The sequence below is a fragment of the Sphaeramia orbicularis genome, chromosome 19 (assembly GCF_902148855.1).
Source record: "Sphaeramia orbicularis chromosome 19, fSphaOr1.1, whole genome shotgun sequence".
Classification (NCBI taxonomy): Eukaryota; Metazoa; Chordata; class Actinopteri; order Kurtiformes; family Apogonidae; genus Sphaeramia; species Sphaeramia orbicularis.
The window spans coordinates 51,639,903-51,664,085 of record NC_043975.1 but is presented as its reverse complement, the minus strand read 5'-3'; the positions used below and the strand labels follow the sequence as shown (position 1 = coordinate 51,664,085).

The window sequence follows — 24,183 nt, the reverse complement described above, 5'->3', positions numbered from 1 at the left end:
GACTGTGTAACTGCCTTATGGAGTTCAAACAGGTGTCAAAAAGCAGCTGGACTGATTTATTAAAAAAAGGCCCAAAACAAAAACTGCTGGACCTAAATCAAATCCTTGTTGTTGTTCAGTGTGTTCCAGTTCACAGTTCATGTTCAACATCCTAAATGTCTTATTGCTGTCCATTCTAGTGCCTTATTTAGTCCAAACCTGTCAAACTTCAGTTCCTCTCTTTGTTTTTTTCTGTTCTTCCACCTGTTTTGACCCTAAAACACACAGTAAAGCAAAACCACTGAAGAAAAGGAACACAAGCACAGACTCACAGCAGCTTCTATGAACCTGAAACAGATGACAACAGCAGCACCTTTACCTGGAATCATGGCTCAGGGGGTAAAGGGTTAACAAACCCCAAATAATAACTACTGTCACATGCATCGTGTGCTCTGACTCGACCCTGCAATACTCACTGTCCAGTATTTTTGACAAGCATGAATTTACAATCACATACAGACTAGAGGTATGTGAACTCCACCAATAATTTAATTTGACTCTGGAAGCTTTTTCTGAGCACCGTGGAAACACACTTTACCACACACAAGCAATGTTTATATTAGGGGACATTACTGTGGCATTTTCATTTTTACAACTGCCTTTTATATATTTACAGTCAGAAACCAAAATGGGCCACAGAGCTGTAGTAAGATACACAAAAATATGATGAATTCATTTTTAAGATCAAACAATATGGTTGACCTCAACAAAGCAGCGTGAAATATAGAGAGACCTCAGCTGTAAAAACAAAAAAAAACAAAACATAAAAGACATGATAAGGTGAATACAATGGAAAAGACAAAAAAGGCATAAAAGGCACAAAAGGATGAAAATTATGTACAAAGATGGAGCAACAAAACAAAGCAGACACAAATATGCCAAGACAAAAATTTTGTGAAAGATGCAAAAAACAAAAAATACATAAAAAAGGAGAAGAACGAACAAGATGAAAACCTAAAACATGTGACAAGACCACAGTTATATAAGAGACCTCATATATGAGAAAATGAAATTAAAGACACAAGAAGAAAAAAGAAATAAACACAACATAAAAGTATTTTAATACAAGACAAAAAAGGCATAACCAGACCAAAGCGAGAACACACAAAAAAGCACACGCAGGGGACAACAACAAGAAAACATGGTTTGACAAGTTTGAAAAGTAGATATTACGACGATTTGTGATGTAATTTTTTAAATTCAGGCCATGAGAAAAACAGGAAATACATTTTTGGGGGGTTGAGCTGACCAGTTCTGGGACTAACATGAACCTAATTCTATTCTTTGTTAATTTCCTCGCCAGGAGGTATTGTGATCGCTTTGCTTTGTGTGTTTGTTTGTTTGTTTGTTTGTTAGCAAGATAACTCAGAAAGTTATGGATGGATTTTCATGAAATTTTCAGGAAATGTTGATACTGGCACAAGGAAGAAATGATTAAATTTTGGTGGTGATTGGGTTGGGGGGGCCACTGGGGCCCACTGATCTGCCTTGGTGAAGGTCTGTGCTCTCTGAGTGCGTTTCTTGTTGTCAGTTGTACTGGTCTGTATCCTGGACCTAAAGGCAGCCCAGCCCCCATCTGGACTTGAATCACTATAACATTAGTGATGATCACACACAGCATTTAAACACCCACACAGAGCAGGACGTCTGACTGCTTTCTCTGTTCTTACAGAGGTCACACACAGAACAGCCATGTTCCACATCCTACACACACACACACACATAAAAAAATGATGACAAAATGCACTCATGAAAGTTTGGATGGCAGTGTTTAAAGTGCACTTGTACTGGTCTAACTGAAACCATCTACTGATGGAACTGTTTCATACCTGTTGATCCACTAATCCTATCAATCCATGTCAATAATTGGTGTAAAATGCAGTTCTTCATCTTTTGATGGTCATCAGATATGACCCATTTGGACGTTCAGAGGCTCCGTAGTAAAGGTGGAAACACTGTCATCTTCTACAACATTGATTCACCAGTAAAACCAATGGAGTTGGATCAATGACAGTGGATGGAGATGCTTGTTTCTACATTCAGTTATTGATAATCTTTGCTGAAAAAGTCACCTTTTCTTCAGTTTTCTCTGTTTCTGATATAATAACCCTCAACTTTAGTCTGACTTTTAACAAACATCTACATGATCAGTACATTAAACAAAGGAAAATAGATAATATACACAGGATTTCACCAAAGAGCTTTAAGACCTGCAGTGTGAATGTAAATGAGCAGGTAACACTTTAAACAACATTTATACGGCTGGTCTAAAGTAAAGTGACAGCACATGTTTCTGAGGCTACGTTTACACGTAGCCAGCATCTAGTAAAACAGAGTTTTCTCTGCGTTTGTGCCTATTGTCTACACAACGATGGTCACGCCCACTGAAAACAATGGTGTCTAAAAACTCTGACCACATTGGAGATTTCGGCAAATCTCCATTTTGGTATTTGTGTGTAAACAGAGGGAAACGGATCTGGGACGGACATCGCAGTTTTCAACAGAAATGCATTTGCGTCATATGTGCAAAGTAACTGTTTCATTGTAATTCTTTTCAGGATTCTGATTGGTTAATGGTACTCAATGGTCTCACCCCACTGCCATCTACAGGCTTAGCATGTTCTTGATGGTGTAGATATACAGGACCATGGAAATATAAGATGTTTGTGAAAACGGTCATGTGTGCATAAGCTGTTCATTTCAAACAGACAGGGGAAATATTTGTATTACAAAATACGGTGTCCACTGTTGGGACAGGTGTCCACTGTTGGGACAGGTGTCCACATGGTGGCGGCTGTAGCGTCACTAATGGGCGTCGACCGTACGCGCCGCCACCACAACGGCCCAGTCAGTCCTCTCAGATGAGAACTGCCACAGACGTCAGCTCTGATAAAACACACATATGCAGGTGTGACATACGAGCTGTCAGCGCTGTCTCTGATCTGTCGACAGTTCATAACAGTAACTCGGAGCTTTGTTCCCTCCCGCCCCTCCTGTCTGAGCTCCGCCTCTGTGATGGGCTGTCAGTCAGTTCATCTAAACACTGTAGGTTGGACCGTTTCTTCTGGAGGACCACACTTAGTGCCAGTCTGAGAACAACAATTTCTACAACTAATTGGAACACTTTTAATAATTGAATTGAAAAACAAATGTCAACTATGCTTTTTTTAAGGACGTCTTTATCGTAAGTCAAGATGAGTGACATTCAAATATAAAGGTGCCCAAAGTCCACACAGTCTGTACTCCTATAAAAGTATAAAGCCTGGCTAAAAGCAAAAGTCCATATTCTGAAATATCCTTTAAGTCTGTTTGCAGGACATTTCTAGTGGTTGTTAATGTATGAAGTGAACCACATATTAGTATCTGTCATATTAATATAATGCGATTATTAAGGCATTCTAACATTAAATCAAAACCATTACAATGAAAATAACATGTTGCGTCTTTTATTCTCTTTTGTCTTACCATGTAAACTGGTATTTTTGTGTTTTTGTGTAAATTATAATTAAATAGTTTGCATCCTGTGCTGTTCAGTGATGCTCCCCTTGTTAAGTTGGTTTCATCTTGTGACTTGTTGTAAGTCTCGTTTGTCCTGTCCAGGGTTCTCACAAGTGTCATTGAACGTCGAGGCCCCTGACGCTGTCCTTGGGGGGCCCCGATGCTGAGATCTGACCCACTCCGCTGTCTTTCCACCAGTGTAGCGGTGTTTTTTTGTGTGTATTCTGCGTGTGTGTACAGCTGTAGCTCTGCAGATAGATAACAGGTTTACCAAGAAAAGCTGGACGCCCAAAACTTCAGTCCAAAGCTTTTCCTGCAGACTTCAGTGTAAAACTGTAACATACAAACAAAACATGTCTGAGTTCTGTTCTGTGTTACAGCACATTAACAGCATTATACATTCAAATGAAGGAGAAAAGACCGCCAGCTTGATGCTAACATCAATGGGAAAATCCACAGACATGCTAACAATTAGCATCTTCAGATCGACTTCAAATTTCCAGTGTCTTTTAATCTGAGAACAACAGTTTCCATCACAGACAGGTGTGACTGTTCATTAACACAACAGCTGAACATAAAATACTCACAGACAAACGTTCTTTGTGTCCATACAAACACAATGACACACACGTGTCTGCTACTTCCTTCCATGTCTGAACTGACTACGGTAACACCCAAAGGACAAAACACACACCACTGACACTGATTCCACCACCAGAGGGCCCCCTGTGACTGCTGCAACAACACAACATCACAGTGTGTGTGTGTGTGTGTGTGTGTGTGTGTGTGTGTGTGTGTGTGTGTGTGTGCGTGCGCAGTGTGAGTGCCACTCCTATTATCACTAATTTCGTGCAAGTGAATATTTTTCTACGATCATGTCTGCGTCGAAGCGTGGGAGCAACGCCAAATGCAAGGGGAATATCACATGGTTTTTTGGCTTCATTCCTCTAAATCTGCCCTCAGAATGAAGGAAATAGTGTTTCAGAGAGGTAGACATTTACACATTTCAAAATTTAGATTTCAAATTTCAAAACCCCCTTATAAGCCAAGAGATCAATTCCTCAGGAAACACTGTGCATGTTTAAAAAACACACACACACACACACACACACATACACATATATATATATATATATATATATATATATATATATATATATATATATATATATATATATATATATAAAAAATACAAAATATATTTTCTCTTATCTTTAACAGATTAATGAAAATCCAATGGTGGCAGCCACCTGCTGGTGTGTGTGTGTGTGTGTGTGTGTGTGTGTGTGTGTGTGTGTGTGTGTGAATGGGTGCATGTGAGGCCTTGTAAAGTGCTTTAGGCACCATAAAATGCACTATATAAGTTCAGTCCATTCACCATTCTAGTTTTGATATTTGGAACTAGTTTATTATTAAAACTACTAAAACATATATGGGAGATAGTCAGTCAGATTTTTTCCTTATAGTATTTACACACAGTCAGTGATTGGAACTGATAAGTCTGATATTAACCATCGACCCCCACTGAATTCCAGTTTTTTTTAAACATCCTATTATTATTATTATTGACCCGAGCCCACCAGGGTCAGTGGTCTGTCTGCTGGGAATAAAACATACCAACCATCTATTGTCAAGATACAAACAGCAGAAGTTCAGCACCAACAGAACTCACTACGGTTACATTAAATGTGTCGGAGCCACAGACTGTGTGCTTCCAGCAAACAAAACATCACTGTGACTGTAGCAGGAGGAGTGCTAACAAGATGATAAAAACAGCCAACATGTACCGGGCCGGTACTTTGGCATGATTCCTTGTCGTTACTTATGCCAAGGAGATGTAAACCACTCCACTGATTTACAAGAAACTAAGAAGAGAAGGACTCAGGTCACACACATCACTAAGGTTTAGATCAGATCCATAAAAAGGAGGGGGAAGTAATGGAGATTGATTAGGCTGTATAGATACCAAAGCCAATAGCACTACATTGATTCCTGATCACATTTCTGTGAGAAAATGACAGAATCTCACATCAGTGCAGTTTCCTTGAGGTTTGGATGACTTAATGAGCATGACTGAGAGAAGACGTTTTAAATAAAAAAGATACAATTTCACATTATTTTATTTTACTATTATTACCAAGTGTGTGCACAAAATGTGGGGATAAATTCTGGTCTAGAGCAGATAATAGGCAGTATGCAAAAAGCTAAAACACAAAAGCCACTCCACTGAGCTGCCACCATTAAACATGGTAAAGGTTATTTTAGTTTATTTTCATGGTGTCCATGATGTTTTGGCTTCGATGATGCTCAAATGACTTGAATGTTGCACCTAAGGCAGGGCTGTCAAACTCATTTTCTTTCAGGTTCCACATTCAGCCCAGTTTGACCTCCAGTGGGCCGGACCAATCAAATAATAGTATAATAACCTAGAAATAATGACAACTACAAATTTTTTATGAACAAAAAATAACACTAAATTATGAAATCATTTACTTTTTACAAACTATCCAAACAAAAAAGATGTGAATGACCTGAAAAAATTACAAATTTCTGAAGAAAAATAAGAAGAAACTAGAAGCACTCAGAGAGCGCAGACCTCCGCCACGGCAGATCAGTGCGCCCCCCCCCCCCTCCCGATCACCATCAAAATTTTATCATTTCTTCCTTGTGCCAGTATCAACATTTCCTGAAATTTTCATCCAAATTCGTCCATAACTTTTTGACTTTTCTTGCACACCGACAGACAGACAAACCCATGCTGGCAAAAACAGAACCTCCTTGGCAGAAGCAAAAATAAGGAAAATGTGATCAATATTTACATGTGCATCTACTAAGACACAAAACAGACAGAATATTGTTAAAACTGCACTTATTTTTCTTTAGACATTTCAGGTTGTTCATATTTGTTCAGGTAATTGATATTTTATTATTAAAGGATATCAGAGTTTAACGTTATTTGCAATAAATCAAAGAGAAAACATTGGTGTTGCCATTATTTATAGGCATGATGTCAGATTATTTTTTTCACATTAAACCAAGAACATTTGGAGTCATTCTTTTTAGGTTGTTATGCTGTTATTTTCCAGTTTGACGCCCTTGACTGTTAATATCTTCTGCACTTTGCACGGTCATCCCAGGGCCGGACTGGACCCTTTGGCGGGCCAGATTTGGCCCCCGGGCCTCATGTTTGACATCTGTGACCTAAGGCTTATTGGGAGCAGAAGTCCGGCTTCTTCCGTTATGCCCCATGAGACCTACCTACAAAAATATGAATGGAAGTCAATGGAAGGAATTTTGATCCAAATTGCACCAGTTACATAAATGATGCTTCAATCAATCAATCAAATTTTATTTATATATCATCACATCAAAACCAAAGTTATCTCATGACATTTCACCTTTACAGCTGGTCTAAACCAGACTCTTAAGCCAATGCTTGTCACTTAATAAAGATTTTTTCCTGAGTGTTTTTATTCCTCTTTCAACATGAAAAAAACACTGCGATTGAATTTTTTTATGAACTCATTTTTCATGGAACTGCAAAAATATCCACTCAGCTGGACACCATGAGTTAAATTTTTGAAGCGAAGACACAAGTATTTACTAATATATTGTGTGAAAACTATGAAATACATTTTTTTTAATGCTGCTAATCTGATGTTTTGTCACATTTTAACGTACTGCAATATTAGTTACTACTCACTTTATGGAGATAATATGCAAAAAAAACAACAACTTTTTGTTATTAAAAAAAAAAAAAAGTTAATTACAGTCTACAAGAAATTGACTTACACTCAAACATGTTACTGCAGATCAGGTTTATCAAGAACAGCAGAGTTACAGCAATGGTACGTCCGCTTTATTGACTGATATGGAACTAAAACAATAAAATCCATGATTATACAAGATAACAGCTTTGAATAGCTGTCCACTGTAGTGACCACTATGCATGAAAGGGTTTAAAATGGCCAAACTTTTTTTTTTTTTTTTTAAACATGTCTTGGTCAGAACTAATCTGAATTCACTGATAATTTAAGAATTTAATCACATTCATGTATAATCTCAAAAACTAATGACAGAAAATTTGACCCTATCCCTGTTTCTATACTCACAGATCATGAAGTCATACATTACAGTACAGTTTAAGCCCCTTATGCCTGTGTTTTTGGCTGTTTTTTTTTTTTTGTTTTTTTTTTCAAAAGAGACTGTAAAATCATATGAAATACAGTGGGGTTCTCTGTGAGTGTGAGTCCTTAACAGCTTCAGTGTAGTTTTCTGATCTGGGTGGAAACTGGCATCAGGCTCATATGTCAACATTTTGAGCACAGATTTCTTTCACATTGTAACTGGACTACTGTCTTCCAGTGTGTAAAATAAAATCCTGAGCACATTCCCATAGATTTACATAGTAAGTCTGGGGGCAGTATGCTGTTGTGGGGAATCCAGCTCTCTTATGGCCTGATTTACTAAAGGTTTGTGTGTGTAAAAACGTGTGCAAACTTGACTGCACACGCAAAAACACACTGAAGGTTATCTACCAGGACGTACAGTGGGTTACGTCTCTCAAATGGGCAAAATAGCTTGTGCAACCCATTTAGCATGTTTACCCTGATGAATATGAAATATGGACGTTTCTGCCAGAATGTACAGAATTGTTGGGAGGAGTAAATGCAAATATTTATTTAGCACGCACAATGTGATTTACCAAAACTGAAACTGATTGTGGTGGCTGATTTTGTGTCTATATTTAGCACTTCTGAAAGGCAGGTTTGACCTGGCACAGCTTTGCACAAAACTGTCCGCAGTTGTTATGGCGAGGAGGCGGGGCATAGGCACAACCAAAGGCAACAGAGAGAACCAATCTGATCTGATTAGGGATGCAAATTATCGATTAATTCATTAGTCATTAGTTGGTTGCCCTTATTGATTGATTAATGATTAATTGATAAGTGGCAATTTTCCTGAGAACCTGAATTTCTTTTTCAATATGGTCGTATAAAAGCTAAATGTTGTTTCTATACTTCATGATAAAACCATGTCATATTCCTTAATGATTGATTTATTGATCCATTGGATACAGTCAGTGTTTCCTGTGGAATTCATCTGTTAGTGTGGTGATGTGGAATGGGGGGGTGCACGTGTGTGCCTTTCGCCGCTGTGTGTGTGTCGGGGGGTGCATGCGCGTGCGTTTCGCCGGGGGGGGGTACTCACGCATGCAGTATGGCTGGGGGATGCGTGTGTTGGTTGGTAACTGTGCACATCACTTTCCGTCCTCCTTCTAATACTATGGGGGTACAGTGCAGTCCATGCCCCCGTAGAAGTGACAGTGAAACTTTTCACTGACTGTAGACCAGACCAACCTCCAGGAAAACGCTCCGATACCGACCCCACATTTGTGTGTGTATTTATTTGGGGGTGCACCGCTCCCACAAACAGACGGTCGCTCTGTGTTTGCTCCTCCATGTCCATACAGACATTCTAACTCATCAACATCATGATCCGGTTCAATGAGCGCCTACTCCAGCCGCAGCGTCGCAGCGTGGACAAAACGGCCACCTTCAGACAGGTGTGGACAGACAGAAAAGGGCAATTAACCGACAATTAATAATTTAATCAAGCAAATTCTTATCGACAATTAATCGTTAGTTGATTAATTGTTTACATCCCTAGTTCCAATCACATTAACATTTTTGGAATGACGGAAGAAAAGTAAAAATAAATCTTAAGACATATGGCCCCCCCACTTTATGCAAGGACCCGACTTCTGAGAGGCGTGTCTTCTCTCTCTCTCTCTTGCAGGGGAGACCGAACAGGATGGGTTCTACCGCTGCACACACACACACACACACACACACACACGCACGCACACACACACACACAGACACACACACACAGACACACACACACACACACACAGGGTTTTCTCTCATACCCATGGGCTTCAAAGTTTTCATTCACCATGCAGAGCGACATACAGAGAGAAGCTATTTATTTCCCTAAAAGCACACTTCACCACTGATAAACAACAACAGAGAAATACCTACCCACCCCTCAGTGTGGAAAAAGAGCAACTTCATATTCATGAGTACTGGGAAATCCCACAGCAGTTTTTATTACAGTGCACTCTCTTCATGGCGACAACCAGTAGCGCACGCAAAATCCACATTTAAATAGGGTGGTCTCCAAGACTTTGCTCCTGTTGTCATCTGCACAGGCAGAGTTGACCGCCCGTGACATGCAAATCAACAGCATGTGCATTTTTAGTGCAAGCAAGTACACTTGTGCCCGTTATTTGCAATCTTAGTAAATCAGGCCCTTAGTGTAGGTTTGTGTTCCTTGAGTGCTTTCTAGTTTTTATGTAATACTGTAAATTTTCATCTGTCTGACTTTCGAAGTGAAACAGGGAATGCGTGTATATTAATGGATTTCCAAAAACGCCATGTTCAAAATTATTAATACTCTAGGTTTACTAAGCCCAATGTCTTTTCTTCATAGTCAATAGAAATCCATTAATCAAATACTCCTGAAATAAAGTATTTCTTCAAATATCATTTGTTGTTATAAGCCCCTTTAGCCCTATCGGCCCACCGGCGGGCCTAAAAAATTACAGTAATATTCATCTACTACAAAAATATAATAAATCAGGACAATGGATATTTTTTTCAACTTTTGCTCAAAGTTTAGACCCTAATGTTAATAAAAGTACATCAGAAGTGTATTTTAGTGCAAACTCTAATGTTCAAACATGATTTTTAAACTTTGTGGGGTGAAATACACACAATTAAAAAATCTCAGACACAAACAATTAATTTATGCATATCGTCAATCCAGCTGAAAAAAAACAGGCGAGGATAAAAAAATTCTAATTTCTCTTTTAGTTTGTTACAGTTTACTCAGGCATAGTAATAGATACAATATTTTAGACAATGAGAATAGATTCTGTGAGGTCTGTAAATGTCCACAGACACCAAGAACATCCATATGAACCTTATTATTGTGAAGGAATTCTTCATTTACTTTGGGTATGTCTGTTTAGGCGTTTTTCCCCTGAAAATATGGTCAGGGTTTAACAGGTGATTCCTTCACTTGTGTATCACATATGTCCCAAACAAATTTGACAAAACTCATTCATTTCATCACAAAAACAAAAAATTACAAAAAAAATGGCAGGGGTATGAATAATTTTGAGGACAACTGTACATATCTGTACATGTCAAAGACAAGAAAAACTGCAGTAGAAAGAACAAGGATGGGGGTGAGATGTAAGAGGCAGAGGCAGAAAGGGGCTGTGGATGGTTTCAACCTGTCACAGATGTTTGGACAGACAGGATGGAGACGGATTGGACAGATCTGCAGAATCAGTGCATCGGTCTGAGCGCTTTCACGGTGCACATCGAGTAGGGGGGTTCATACTCTTGTGACCCCCACTCATTTATCTGTGTCTCCCCATCGTGCTATGACTTTCTCTGCTATGAACGCAGTGTCGTAGAAGCAGCCGGATTACAGCAGTAGTTTAAGCTGTAGATCAATCGATTAGGTGAAGCTATGGGAAGGGCTGAAACAGATGGATGAACAGATGAATGGATGAATGATGACCCATTAACGCTTCTATTTTCCACAGATAAATTACACCTGTCCATTACTGCCGTTTCCATTCCTCACATCAGAGATGAAACCAGAGGAGGTTAACAACAAAGTGGCTGCGGTGAAAGAACCAACCTGGACTTTAAGCAACTGTCTTTATCAATCCATACTTTGACTTCCCTGATCCACAGAGGTATATAAGTGGAAGAACTCCCCCCTTTATCTGTCCATCACATCTTCCCCACCTCCCTCAAACTGAGCTCCAGCAGTAGAGGGTGTCAATCATGGAAATACCTTCTGCAACTTAAAGAGGAACTATGGAAGATTTGACTGTTTTGGCTCTTCACTGTTTTTCTAACATTTTCCAAGTACATATTCACTGTGGTAAAACCCGCCCCTAACTCTACCCCTCTGACCATTGTTTCAATGAAGCTGACGAAGAGAAGGTCATTCTTGCAGCGATGTCTACTGAGGTGGTTAACTTTATATTTAAGTTCAACCATGTGTATATTTGTGTAGTTTTATCTGTCATATCCAAGAGATTGTGGAAAATTAACAAAAGGCTAATGGTCTTCATGGTGTAATTATGTCGTATATGTTTTCTTAGCTTTACCTATCTCAACATATTTATTCCATTAGCTGATGTAGCGTTGTTTGGTAAATAATTTGACAGGGGTCGGCTATGAGTTAGAGTGGTTGTACTTGACCTTTGGTCATCATTCAACTGGAGGTCAGAAAAGTTGAGGTTACATAAAGATTACAGTTTGCATCCCTGCATGTTTTTTTTTTTTTTTGTTTTTTTTTTTTTAAATCGATGAAAACATATACTGACAGTCACTAGAAACTCTGAGTTATAAATGTCTGCATATTTCTACTTGTAGGGGGGTTGTAATTATTCATTGTGGATTTCTTGCTGCCTTAGTGCTGCGGTAGTTCAGATAATGATCAGTTGTCATGTTGTCACGGTTCATTGCACATGGGCTGGTCTCTTTGCAAAAGTGGACCAAATACTCATTGAGCGATACTCAGTGGGTATCTGCACAATTTGATGACTGGTTTGGAAGGCCTATATAAAGGCCCAAAAAAGGCCTCCATTGTTAGTCCAGTGAACGGCATCATGCCACGTCTGTCACGTGAACAACGTCTCCAGGCACTGGGTATGGTGGAGGCCGCTTTGAGCTACAGTGATATAGCCAGGCGTATGAGCAAGTACAGCAAGAGTGGAATAGGATTCCGCAGGACACCATCCGACGCCTAGTCCGAAGCATGCGCTAACGAATCGCTGCCTGCATCGAAGCAAACAGAGGCCATACCCGGTATTGACTGTTGTGGCTTTGTGTTTGGCAGGTGCCATTTTCTTTTGTTAAGTTTTTTGTTTTGAAATTATTCTTGAAACTTTAGATTTTTGTTTCTGTATGCCACTATCCTAAACAAATGATTCATATGAAAAAATTCCAGTTTAGGGTTTCAAAATAAAAATCATGTCGAAAAATATGGTCTCAAAGTTTTCATTGACTGTGACTGTACAATACCCAAATCCAGGAGGACCTTCTAAGAAACATACCTCAGAGACCCAGCAAACACTGGATGGTCCTACCACCCTCATACGAGGATTTCTTGAAGGCCATCAAACAAATGAAGCTTGGAAAAGCTCCTGGCCCAGACAACATCTGGCTGGAGCTTCTCACCCTTGGTGGACATGGGCTGAGGACAAATCTGTTCCACGTGATGCATCAAATATGGGACTCCAAGACTTCAAAAAAACAAACATCATTACTAGTTTCAAGAAAGGAGACGTTTTGTGTGCAACAACTACTGTGGTATCTCCCTACTTAGCATTACTGGCAAGCTCTTTGCCAGGATCCTTTTGGATCATCTGCTGGATGTTGCAGAGGAGGTCCTCCCTGAATCTCAGTGTGGCTTCCAGTGATCAAGTGGAACATTTAAAATGATCTTCTGTGCAAGGCAACTCCAAGAAAAGGCTTGAGAGCAATACCAACCACTCTTCTTTATCTTTAGGGACCTGAGAAAAGGTTTCAACAAGGTCCCCTGAGCAGCAATGTGGGCCATTCTTTGACATTGCCCTTGCCATGCCCTTGACAGTCCCACCCTGATGTCCTCCATTGCTGACCTTGGTGTGCAACACTCTTCTCTGAAGCATACCATTGTTTCAGGATGGAAGTGAACGTGTACGAAAGTAAAGTCCTTGTTCAGCCAATTCCTGGACATTATCATCAGAGACAAAGAACTGGAAATAGTAAGTGACTTTCTGTACCTCGGCAGTACGCTCACCCAATCAGGAACATCTGAGAGAGATATTGAGAACCTGATCAGATCTGCTCACTCTGCTTTTGGAAGATTCAGCAAGCGGGCTCTCCTTCAGAACTAAGCTCATGGTGTTCCATGCAGTCGTCCTCTCCACACTCCTGTACACCTGCGAAACATGGACTCTGCACCGAAAAGACCTGAAGAAACTTGAGCATTTCCAGCAAACCAAGCTTCAGCAGATCCTTACCATCAAAAGGCAGGACCAATGCACTGACAATGAGGTCCTCAATCATGCAGGAATGCCAAGTATTTTTAGCTACCACCCTTAAACATCGGCTGGTCAGGATATGTCTCCAGAATAGTTCCTTCAAGACTCCCAAGAACCACTCTTTACAGTGAACTCAGTCATGGCCAACAACATAGTGACGCCCCAAAGAGAAGATTTAAGGACCAACTTAAGTCTTCCCTCCTCCAAGCTGGAATCAACCCTAACACCTAAGAAAAGAAAGTAGCCAACTATCAATCGTGGCAAAGAACAATTAATTCCGGTAGTACCATCTTCGAAGAACAGAGAAAGACACAGGAAGAAGAGAAAAGGAGGCAGCGCAAGGCAAGCCAAATCCAACCAAGACCACCCTGCAATGCAATCAGTGCCCAAGACGCTTCCATACTCGACTTGACCTCATCAGCCATGCTAGATTTAAACTTCCAGGTGGCATCAGATGAACAAAAACTTGGATACGAGTGGCACCGACGATGATACAGTGTCAGTTTAATTTAATTTTAATGGATTTTTTAGATTTCTATAGCGCTTTATTGGTCACTCAAAGCGCTTTAGATTACTGACCCATTATTCATTCACTGTCACATTCCCCCTCTGGTGGAGGTAAACTACATACGCAGCCACAGCTGCCCTGGGCCAGGCTGACAGAAGCGCCAACCCTTTGGTTATTGGACGACCCGCTCTACCATCTGCGCCATGGCCGCCCCGTTTTTACTCAATAACAACATGTTACTTAGGTACTTAGGTACTCATAGCGATGTTGGTCTCATATTTTTTGTGTTGGGGTAACATAAACCATGACATTTCAGTACCGGGACAGTGTCAGAGAACTGGCAAGTGGCGTATTCTAGAAACGTTCGTGGGAAAGAGGAGAGCCACCATTCAACCCCTAACAAGACATTTAACCATCACTATTACTACAAAGATGTTGAATTAAGGTACAAATCTTGCATAGTTCCCCTTTAACACACACTGTTTCACAGCTGCCCAAAGGAAGCAGCCTGATCAGCACAGACATAGGTCAGCTGTAATGTCAGGAACGTCAGCTGAGCCTTTAACTTTCAGGATCTATCATGAGGGTCAGAGTTCAGGTGTGTTTCAGGTGTGTTTCCAGTCTGTTTCAGGTGTGTTTCTGATGTGTTTCAGGTGCGTTTCTAATGTGTTTCTGGTGTGTTTCTGATGTGTTTCAGGTGTGTTTCTGATGTGTTTCAGGTGTGTTTCTAATGTGTTTCTGGTGTGTTTCTGATGTGTTTCAGGTGTGTTTCTGATGTGTTTCAGGTGTGTTTCTGATGTGTTTCCAGTCTGTTTCAGGTGTGTTTCTAATGTGTTTCAGGTGTGTTTCTGATGTGTTTCAGGTGTGTTTCTGATGTGTTTCAGGTGTGTTTCCAGTCTGTTTCAGGTGTGTTTCCAGTCTGTTTCAGGTGTGTTACTGATGTGTTTCAGGTGTGTTACTGATGTGTTTCAGGTGTGTTACTGATGTGTTTCAGGTGTGTTTCTGATGTGTTTCCAGTCTGTTTCAGGTGTGTTTCTAATGTGTTTCAGGTGTGTTTCTGATGTGTTTCAGGTGTGTTTCTGATGTGTTTCCAGTCTGTTTCAGGTGTGTTTCTAATGTGTTTCAGGTGTGTTTCTGATGTGTTTCAGGTGTGTTTCTGATGTGTTTCAGGTGTGTTTCCAGTCTGTTTCAGGTGTGTTTCCAGTTTGTTTCAGGTGTGCTTCTAATGTGTTTCAGGTGCGTTTCTAATGTGTTTCTGGTGTGTTTCCAGTCTGTTTCAGGTGTGTTACTGGTTTGTTTCAGGTGTGTTTCTGATGTGTTTCAGGTGTGTTTCCAGTCTGTTTCAGGTGTGTTACTGATGTGTTTCAGGTGTGTTACTGATGTGTTTCAGGTGTGTTACTGATGTGTTTCAGGTGTGTTTCCAGTCTGTTTCAGGTGTGCTTCTAATGTGTTTCAGGTGTGTTTCTAATGTGTTTCTGGTGTGTTTCCAGTCTGTTTCAGGTGTGTTACTGGTTTGTTTCAGGTGTGTTTCTGATGTGTTTCAGGTGTGTTTCCAGTCTGTTTCAGGTGTGTTACTGATGTGTTTCAGGTGTGTTACTGATGTGTTTCAGGTGTGTTTCTGATGTGTTTCAGGTGTGTTTCTGATGTGTTTCCAGTCTGTTTCAGGTGTGTTTCTAATGTGTTTCAGGTGTGTTTCTGATGTGTTTCAGGTGTGTTTCTGATGTGTTTCAGGTGTGTTTCCAGTCTGTTTCAGGTGTGTTTCCAGTCTGTTTCAGGTGTGCTTCTAATGTGTTTCAGGTGCGTTTCTAATGTGTTTCAGGTGTGTTTCCAGTCTGTTTCAGGTGTGTTACTGGTTTGTTTCAGGTGTGTTTCTGATGTGTTTCAGGTGTGTTTCCAGTCTGTTTCAGGTGTGTTACTGATGTGTTTCAGGTGTGTTACTGATGTGTTTCAGGTGTGTTACTGATGTGTTTCAGGTGTGTTTCTGATGTGTTTCAGGTGTGTTACTGATGTGTTTCAGGTGTGTTTCTGATGTGTTTCAGGTGTGTTTCTGATGTGTTTCCAGTCTGTTTCAGGTGTGTTTCTAATGTGTTTCAGGTGTGTTTCTGATGTGTTTCAGGTGTGTTTCTGATGTGTTTCAGGTGTGTTTCCAGTCTGTTTCAGGTGTGCTTCTAATGTGTTTCAGGTGCGTTTCTAATGTGTTTCAGGTGTGTTTCCAGTCTGTTTCAGGTGTGTTACTGGTTTGTTTCAGGTGTGTTTCTGATGTGTTTCAGGTGTGTTTCCAGTCTGTTTCAGGTGTGTTACTGATGTGTTTCAGGTGTGTTACTGATGTGTTTCAGGTGTGTTACTGATGTGTTTCAGGTGTGTTTCTGATGTGTTTCAGGTGTGTTTCTGATGTGTTTCCAGTCTGTTTCAGGTGTGTTTCTAATGTGTTTCAGGTGTGTTTCTGATGTGTTTCAGGTGTGTTTCTGATGTGTTTCAGGTGTGTTTCCAGTCTGTTTCAGGTGTGTTTCCAGTCTGTTTCAGGTGTGCTTCTAATGTGTTTCAGGTGCGTTTCTAATGTGTTTCTGGTGTGTTTCCAGTCTGTTTCAGGTGTGTTACTGGTTTGTTTCAGGTGTGTTTCTGATGTGTTTCAGGTGTGTTTCCAGTCTGTTTCAGGTGTGTTACTGATGTGTTTCAGGTGTGTTTCTGATGTGTTTCAGGTGTGTTTCTAATGTGTTTCAGGTGCATTTAAGGTGTGTTTCCAGTTTGTTTCAGGTGTGTTACTAATGTCTTTCAGGTGTGTTTCTGGTGTGTTTCAGGTGTGTTTCTGATGTGTTTCAGGTGTGTTACTGGTGTTTCTGGTGTGTTTCAGGTGTGTTTCTGGTGTGTTTCTGATGTGTTTCAGGTGTGTTTCTGGTGTGTTTCAGGTGTGTTACTGATGTGTTTCAGGTGTGTTACTGGTGTTTCTGGTGTGTTTCAGGTGTGTTTCTAATGTGTTTCAGGTGCATTTAAGGTGTGTTTCCAGTCTGTTTCAGGTGTGTTACTGATGTCTTTCAGGTGTGTTTCTGGTGTGTTTCAGGTGTGTTACTGGTGTGTTTCTGGTGTGTTTCAGGTGTGTTTCTGATGTGTTTCAGGTGTGTTTCTAATGTGTTTCAGGTGTGTTTCCAGTCTGTTTCAGGTGTGTTTCTGATGTGTTTCAGTTGTGTTTCTGATATTTTTCAGGTGTGTTTCTGGTGTGTTTCCAGTCTGTTTCAGGTGTGTTTCTGATGTGTTTCAGGTGTGTTTCTGATGTATTTCAGTTGTGTTTCTGATATTTTTCAGGTGTGTTTCTGGTGTGTTTCCAGTCTGTTTCAGGTGTGTTTCTGATGTGTTTCAGTTGTGTTTCTGATATTTTTCAGGTGTGTTTCTGGTGTGTTTCCAGTCTGTTTCAGGTGTGTTTCTGATGTGTTTCAGTTGTGTTTCTGATATTTTTCAGGTGTGTTTCTGGTGTGTTTCCAGTCTGTTTCAGGTGTGTTTCTGATGTGTTTCAGGTGTGTTTCTGATGTATTTCAGTTGTGTTTCTGATGTTTTTCAGGTGTGTTTCAGGTGTGTTACTGGTGTGTTTCTGGTGTGTTTCCAGTGTGTTTCTGATGTGTTTCAGGTGTGTTTCTAATGTGTTTCAGGTGTGTTTCCAGTCTGTTTCAGGTGTGTTTCTGATGTGTTTCAGTTGTGTTTCTGATGTTTTTCAGGTGTGTTTCTGGTGTGTTTCCAGTCTGTTTCAGGTGTGTTTCTGATGTGTTTCAGGTGTGTTTCTGATGTCTTTCAGTTGTGTTTCTGATGTTTTTCAGGTGTGTTTCTGGTGTGTTTCCAGTCTGTTTCAGGTGTGTTTCTGATGTGTTTCAGTTGTGTTTCTGATATTTTTCAGGTGTGTTTCTGGTGTGTTTCTGATGTATTTCAGTTGTGTTTCTGATGTTTTTCAGGTGTGTTTCTGGTGTGTTTCCAGTCTGTTTCAGGTGTGTTTCTGATGTGTTTCAGTTGTGTTTCTGATATTTTTCAGGTGTGTTTCTGGTGTGTTTCCAGTCTGTTTCAGGTGTGTTTCTGATGTATTTCAGTTGTGTTTCTGATGTTTTTCAGGTGTGTTTCTGGTGTGTTTCCAGTCTGTTTCAGGTGTGTTTCTGGGGTTTTTCAGGTGTGTTTCTGATATGTTTCAGGAGTGTTTCAGGTGTGTTTCTGGTGTGTTTCTGGTGTGTTTCAGGTGTGTTACTGGTGTTTCTGGTGTGTTTCAGGTGTGTTTCTAATGTGTTTCAGGTGCATTTAAGGTGTGTTTCCAGTCTGTTTCAGGTGTGTTACTGATGTCTTTCAGGTGTGTTTCTGGTGTGTTTCAGGTGTGTTACTGATGTCTTTCAGGTGTGTTTCTGGTGTGTTTCAGGTGTGTTTCAGGTGTGTTTCAGGTGTGTTACTGATGTCTTTCAGGTGTGTTTCTGGTGTGTTTCAGGTGTGTTTCAGGTGTGTTACTGGTGTGTTTCTGGTGTGTTTCAGGTGTGTTTCTGATGTGTTTCAGGTGTGTTTCTAATGTGTTTCAGGTGTGTTTCCAGTCTGTTTCAGGTGTGTTTCTGATGTGTTTCAGTTGTGTTTCTGATATTTTTCAGGTGTGTTTCTGGTGTGTTTCTGATGTGTTTCAGGTGTGTTTCTGATGTATTTCAGTTGTGTTTCTGATGTTTTTCAGGTGTGTTTCTGGTGTGTTTCCAGTCTGTTTCAGGTGTGTTTCTGGGGTTTTTCAGGTGTGTTTCTGATATGTTTCAGGAGTGTTTCAGGTGTGTTTCTGGTGTGTTTCTGGTGTGTTTCAGGTGTGTTACTGGTGTTTCTGGTGTGTTTCAGGTGTGTTTCTAATGTGTTTCAGGTGCATTTAAGGTGTGTTTCCAGTCTGTTTCAGGTGTGTTACTGATGTCTTTCAGGTGTGTTTCTGGTGTGTTTCAGGTGTGTTACTGATGTCTTTCAGGTGTGTTTCTGGTGTGTTTCAGGTGTGTTTCAGGTGTGTTTCAGGTGTGTTACTGATGTCTTTCAGGTGTGTTTCTGGTGTGTTTCAGGTGTGTTACTGATGTCTTTCAGGTGTGTTTCAGGTGTGTTTCAGGTGTGTTTCAGGTGTGTTACTGATGTCTTTCAGGTGTGTTTCAGGTGTGTTTCTGATGTGTTTCAGGTGTGTTTCTAATGTGTTTCAGGTGTGTTTCCAGTCTGTTTCAGGTGTGTTTCTGATGTGTTTCAGTTGTGTTTCTGATATTTTTCAGGTGTGTTTCTGGTGTGTTTCCAGTCTGTTTCAGGTGTGTTTCTGATGTGTTTCAGGTGTGTTTCTGATGTATTTCAGTTGTGTTTCTGATGTTTTTCAGGTGTGTTTCTGGTGTGTTTCCAGTCTGTTTCAGGTGTGTTTCTGGGGTTTTTCAGGTGTGTTTCTGATATGTTTCAGGAGTGTTTCAGGTGTGTTTCTGGGGTTTTTCAGGTGTGTTTCTGATATGTTTCAGGAGTGTTTCAGGTGTGTTTCTGGTGTGTTTCTGGTGTGTTTCAGGTGTGTTACTGGTGTTTCTGGTGTGTTTCAGGTGTGTTTCTAATGTGTTTCAGGTGCATTTAAGGTGTGTTTCCAGTCTGTTTCAGGTGTGTTACTGATGTCTTTCAGGTGTGTTTCTGGTGTGTTTCAGGTGTGTTACTGATGTCTTTCAGGTGTGTTTCAGGTGTGTTTCAGGTGTGTTTCAGGTGTGTTACTGATGTCTTTCAGGTGTGTTTCAGGTGTGTTTCTGATGTGTTTCAGGTGTGTTTCTAATGTGTTTCAGGTGTGTTTCCAGTCTGTTTCAGGTGTGTTTCTGATGTGTTTCAGTTGTGTTTCTGATATTTTTCAGGTGTGTTTCTGGTGTGTTTCCAGTCTGTTTCAGGTGTGTTTCTGATGTGTTTCAGGTGTGTTTCTGATGTATTTCAGTTGTGTTTCTGATGTTTTTCAGGTGTGTTTCTGGTGTGTTTCCAGTCTGTTTCAGGTGTGTTTCTGGGGTTTTTCAGGTGTGTTTCTGATATGTTTCAGGAGTGTTTCAGGTGTGTTTCTGGGGTTTTTCGGGTGTGTTTCTGGTCGACACCTCACCCTCTTTTAGCTGCAGGAGGACGGTGCCATCGCTGGGATCACTGCAGAAGTATCCTCCACCCTCCTCATCCCAGAACAGCACATCCTGCCGGAGCTGCAGCTCCTCGGCCCATTGCAGCCACTCTATCTGCAGTGTGGCCTCATACAGATCTAGCAAACCACCAATGATGAATGTGTAGTCGTCCAGGAAGCCAGAGATAGGTGGAGATCTGCAGAACATAGGAAAAAGTAGAAGTAAAAGGGAGAATGAGGACAGAATTAATGAATACATGGGTGTGAGTACTGATGAGCTGATGAACTAGTTCAGTGTTGACAATCAAGCAGGAGTTTGTTTGTTTGATGAAATCCACAAAAACAAGTGAAAAAGTAGGCGCAGCTTACAAATGCCTCTGTCCAGTTGCACAACACTGATATCCTGCCTACAAAGGGATTCATTTGGAGTCTTCACTTTCAATCTTTTCAAGAATTTTGCAAAAATCTGTAAAAAGAAAAGAAAAACTATGCAAAATTTGAGAGAAAAGCACATATATAGAACATATGTGTGAATTTGAAAAGAATCGAGTGAATAGTGTCTGAGAAATGGGATGGACAGAATCTCAGATGTACGGACAGAAGGACGTATAATTGGCTTTAAATGACAGAACTGTGCCAAGAAGGATTCATTAGGGGCAATAAAGTGTCACAAACAGATTGTATATGATTTTCTGTGTTTGCGGAAATAGGTGATGAGTATCTGTTCCTGTCACTGATGTGAATATACACACATAAATGTACACACACAGGCTGTGAAGATCTAAAGTGAATGATAGTAATTAGATCTGTTACAGTCAGACCATTCTACCTCCTCTTAACACCACTGTGTCTTTATGCGTCTTCATCCGTCTCCTCTTACACATATCTGTAATACCATCATACATTTTATTCTTTAATCATCTTCATTAGTCACAGGTGTTTAAGGTGTCAAACGTATTATAAAATAGTGCAGAAATGATTCACCAATCCCTTCTTCAATGTCACTTCACTTTCTTTATCCTGCTCCTAAATCTGATTCAGTTTCTAATCTCTATTATAGTTTGACTCTGTCAGCTCCGTCACATCTACACCCCACTGTAAAGGGCTCCCAGGCCACTACCTCCATCCAAATCCCATGATGACACCCAGTCTGGGTGAGTGCAAGAGGATGGATGGTGACAGGAGGTCAGATAGTGGTGGATGGGAGGATGGAGACACGTTAAGAGGCTGAAAACAGACGAGGTTGATGAAGGGTGAAAAGGAGGAGGAGCCACATCCATGCCCATCTTTTCCAGACAAACCAAAACAGGTGGTGTCATAGTTCTATAGGACAGATGAAGTAATCCTGATGTGGCTAAACCACCGCTGCCGAACAGGGACGACTGTTTTAGAATGTACTATAGTAAATACAAACACCAAGAAATGAAAAGGCCATAGACATCTATGGATAAACGACTAAAAATGCAGAAATAGCAGCATGAAGTGGCAATGATTATCGTACAGAAGAACTGTGGAGATCATCTACAAAAACTATATTTGTATTTGATGGCACTAAATGACGATTTGTTAAATTGTCAAACTAATAATACATTGAAATCAAAATCGTAAAATTTATACATTAATGGTTTAATTGTGTGTGTGTGTGTGTGTGTGTGTGTGTGTGTGTGACTTGGCATGCTAACATTACCATTTAACATAGAGCATATTTTGGTTGGAGTATGAGCTGCATCAGGGTTGGGACTCTGTTACAGTGGTGTTACATAATCAATCATCAAATTTTATTCATGTAGCGCCAAATCATAACAACAGTTATGTCATGACACTTTACATATAGGGCTGGTTGAAACTAGGAATGCACCAATACCACTTTTTTCCAGACCGAGTACAAGTACAAGTACTTACATTTGAGTACTTGCCGATACCGAGTACAGATATAAGTACTTAATAATACCATTACAGTTCTTAGCTACTTTTGTAAATGTGCTTTATTGTCATTGTCATTAGTCTGACTGGAACAAAATGCTGTTACTGACATTTAATGTGTTGGAATGAGCGTTTCTCAATCAATCCACCAGGGGGCGCCGCTCTGAATTAACCATACTTACTCCTCCACTGTGTATCTGCTGCACTTAACTGCAAATTCATGCTGCTGTAAAGTGGTATCGGTGCGGTTGTATTGGAGTACTTTTAAGAGTACAAGTACAAGTACACACACTGAGTATCGGACCAATACCGGATACCGGTATCGGCATCGGTGCATCCCTACTCCAAACCAGACTCTCATAACATGAACATGTTGTAATATATTATGTACATTCAGTTATATTATTACAATGTAAAAATTCAATTAAAAAAAAAAAACTTTGGAAAGAAAAAAATACAATGAAAAACTAAACTACTTCTTTTGTGTTATTATACTAATGTATTCTAATGTAAACATGCAGAAATGTCAGAGTGAAAGTGGAATGAATACTATTCAGAAAAACTGTAGAAAACTGTAAAACTAAAAGAAGTTCAGAGTTTGACCAACCTCGGTGCAGTAACCACCAAAAACAGCAGCAGCTGATATAGTCATGGTTGCCATGGTAATATATTCAAAATGACAGTGCTAACTGGATAAAGTCTACCATGTTAAATTAGATTTGTAACTTTGCTTTATTAGGTGATGGCACTGATTTACTAACTAAAAAAATTAACTAAACGTAGTGTACTTTATAATTTTATATTGAAATATATGAACATACTTGAGTATTATGACATAATATTTTTATTTTATTTTTACAATAATGTCTTTTTTCTTAAGGGTTTATTTTTGTTACACTGCCAGTCAAGTTTCAATGTATTCATTTAGTTAAATATCAAATCAGATTGGTCTCATTAGTTGCTTTTCCATTGACACTCAAATTGCGCGAATATAACTTGTGCATTAAAATTTGCCTAATTTTTGAATTTACTAAGAGATAGATGGGTAACGAGCATTCTAGATTTAAAACAACAGATATTTATGTTCATTGCCATGTTTATGGAATGACTTCTCATGACATCTCGTGATAATAAACAAATCATCACATTTGAGATTTAATTGAAAACCCGACCTTAGGCATTTCTGTTTTCGACATTTATGACGCGTTTCCACTGCATGGTATCGGCTTGACTCGACTCGGCTCAGCCTTTTTGCGTTTCCATTATGAAAAAGGACCTGGAATCTGGTACCTGGTACTAGTTTTTTGGTATCACCTCCACTGAGGTTCCAAGCGATACTAAACCATGACGTATAACACTGCAGACCGCTGAGTGGTCAGACAGTTTTCTGTGTGACCCACTGTTTTACAAAAAACAGATGCAGAAGTGGACAGTAAATTTAGCGGTAGGTTAATCCACATGATAAGAGCCCAAAATTACACCATGGTCGGTCCAGGAGATTCAGTCTTTGGTGGAAGGCATAAAAATTCAGACGAGACAATACGCAACGAACGAGTTTTCAGCAACTCTGAGCAGACGACACGGAAATAACGCGCCACATCACTATGACGACCAGGTACTATAAAGTCAGTAGTATCCTGTAATGGAAACGGTCTCCAGGAATACCGAGTTGAATTAAGCCGAGCCGAGTCAAGTCGAGCCGGTTCCACGTAGTGGAAACGCAGCAGTAGTAAAGATCTGTAAAGTTTTGCGCATATGTCTGATGGAGAAGCGACTATAGTCTTTATAAAGATCATTATTTCATCACATTACACATCACCAAATCAAACCTACACATGTGGTTTTGTCTTGTTACATGTTTTACATCGGTTTTGTCTTTCTGATGTTAATAATAAGCTGCTTTTATCGTCTGTTCTTGACTCATGCCATCCATGCTTAAGCCTTTACCAAAACGACCCTGAGTTGACCGGCTCGTCACAGCTCTTTTTCTGCCACTCCTCCATG

General features: G+C 40.1%; 1 protein-coding gene across 1 annotated transcript in view; it reads right to left on the bottom strand.

Moving 5' to 3' along the window:
* Positions 1-24,183, bottom strand: part of spata20 (spermatogenesis associated 20) — a 158,771-nt gene that overhangs the window by 90,541 nt on the left and 44,047 nt on the right. Inside the window, exon 13 of the mRNA XM_030121760.1 lies at positions 20,245-20,453. Coding sequence (XP_029977620.1) covers positions 20,245-20,453 — 209 coding nt within the window. The remainder of the gene's footprint in view (positions 1-20,244; positions 20,454-24,183) is intronic.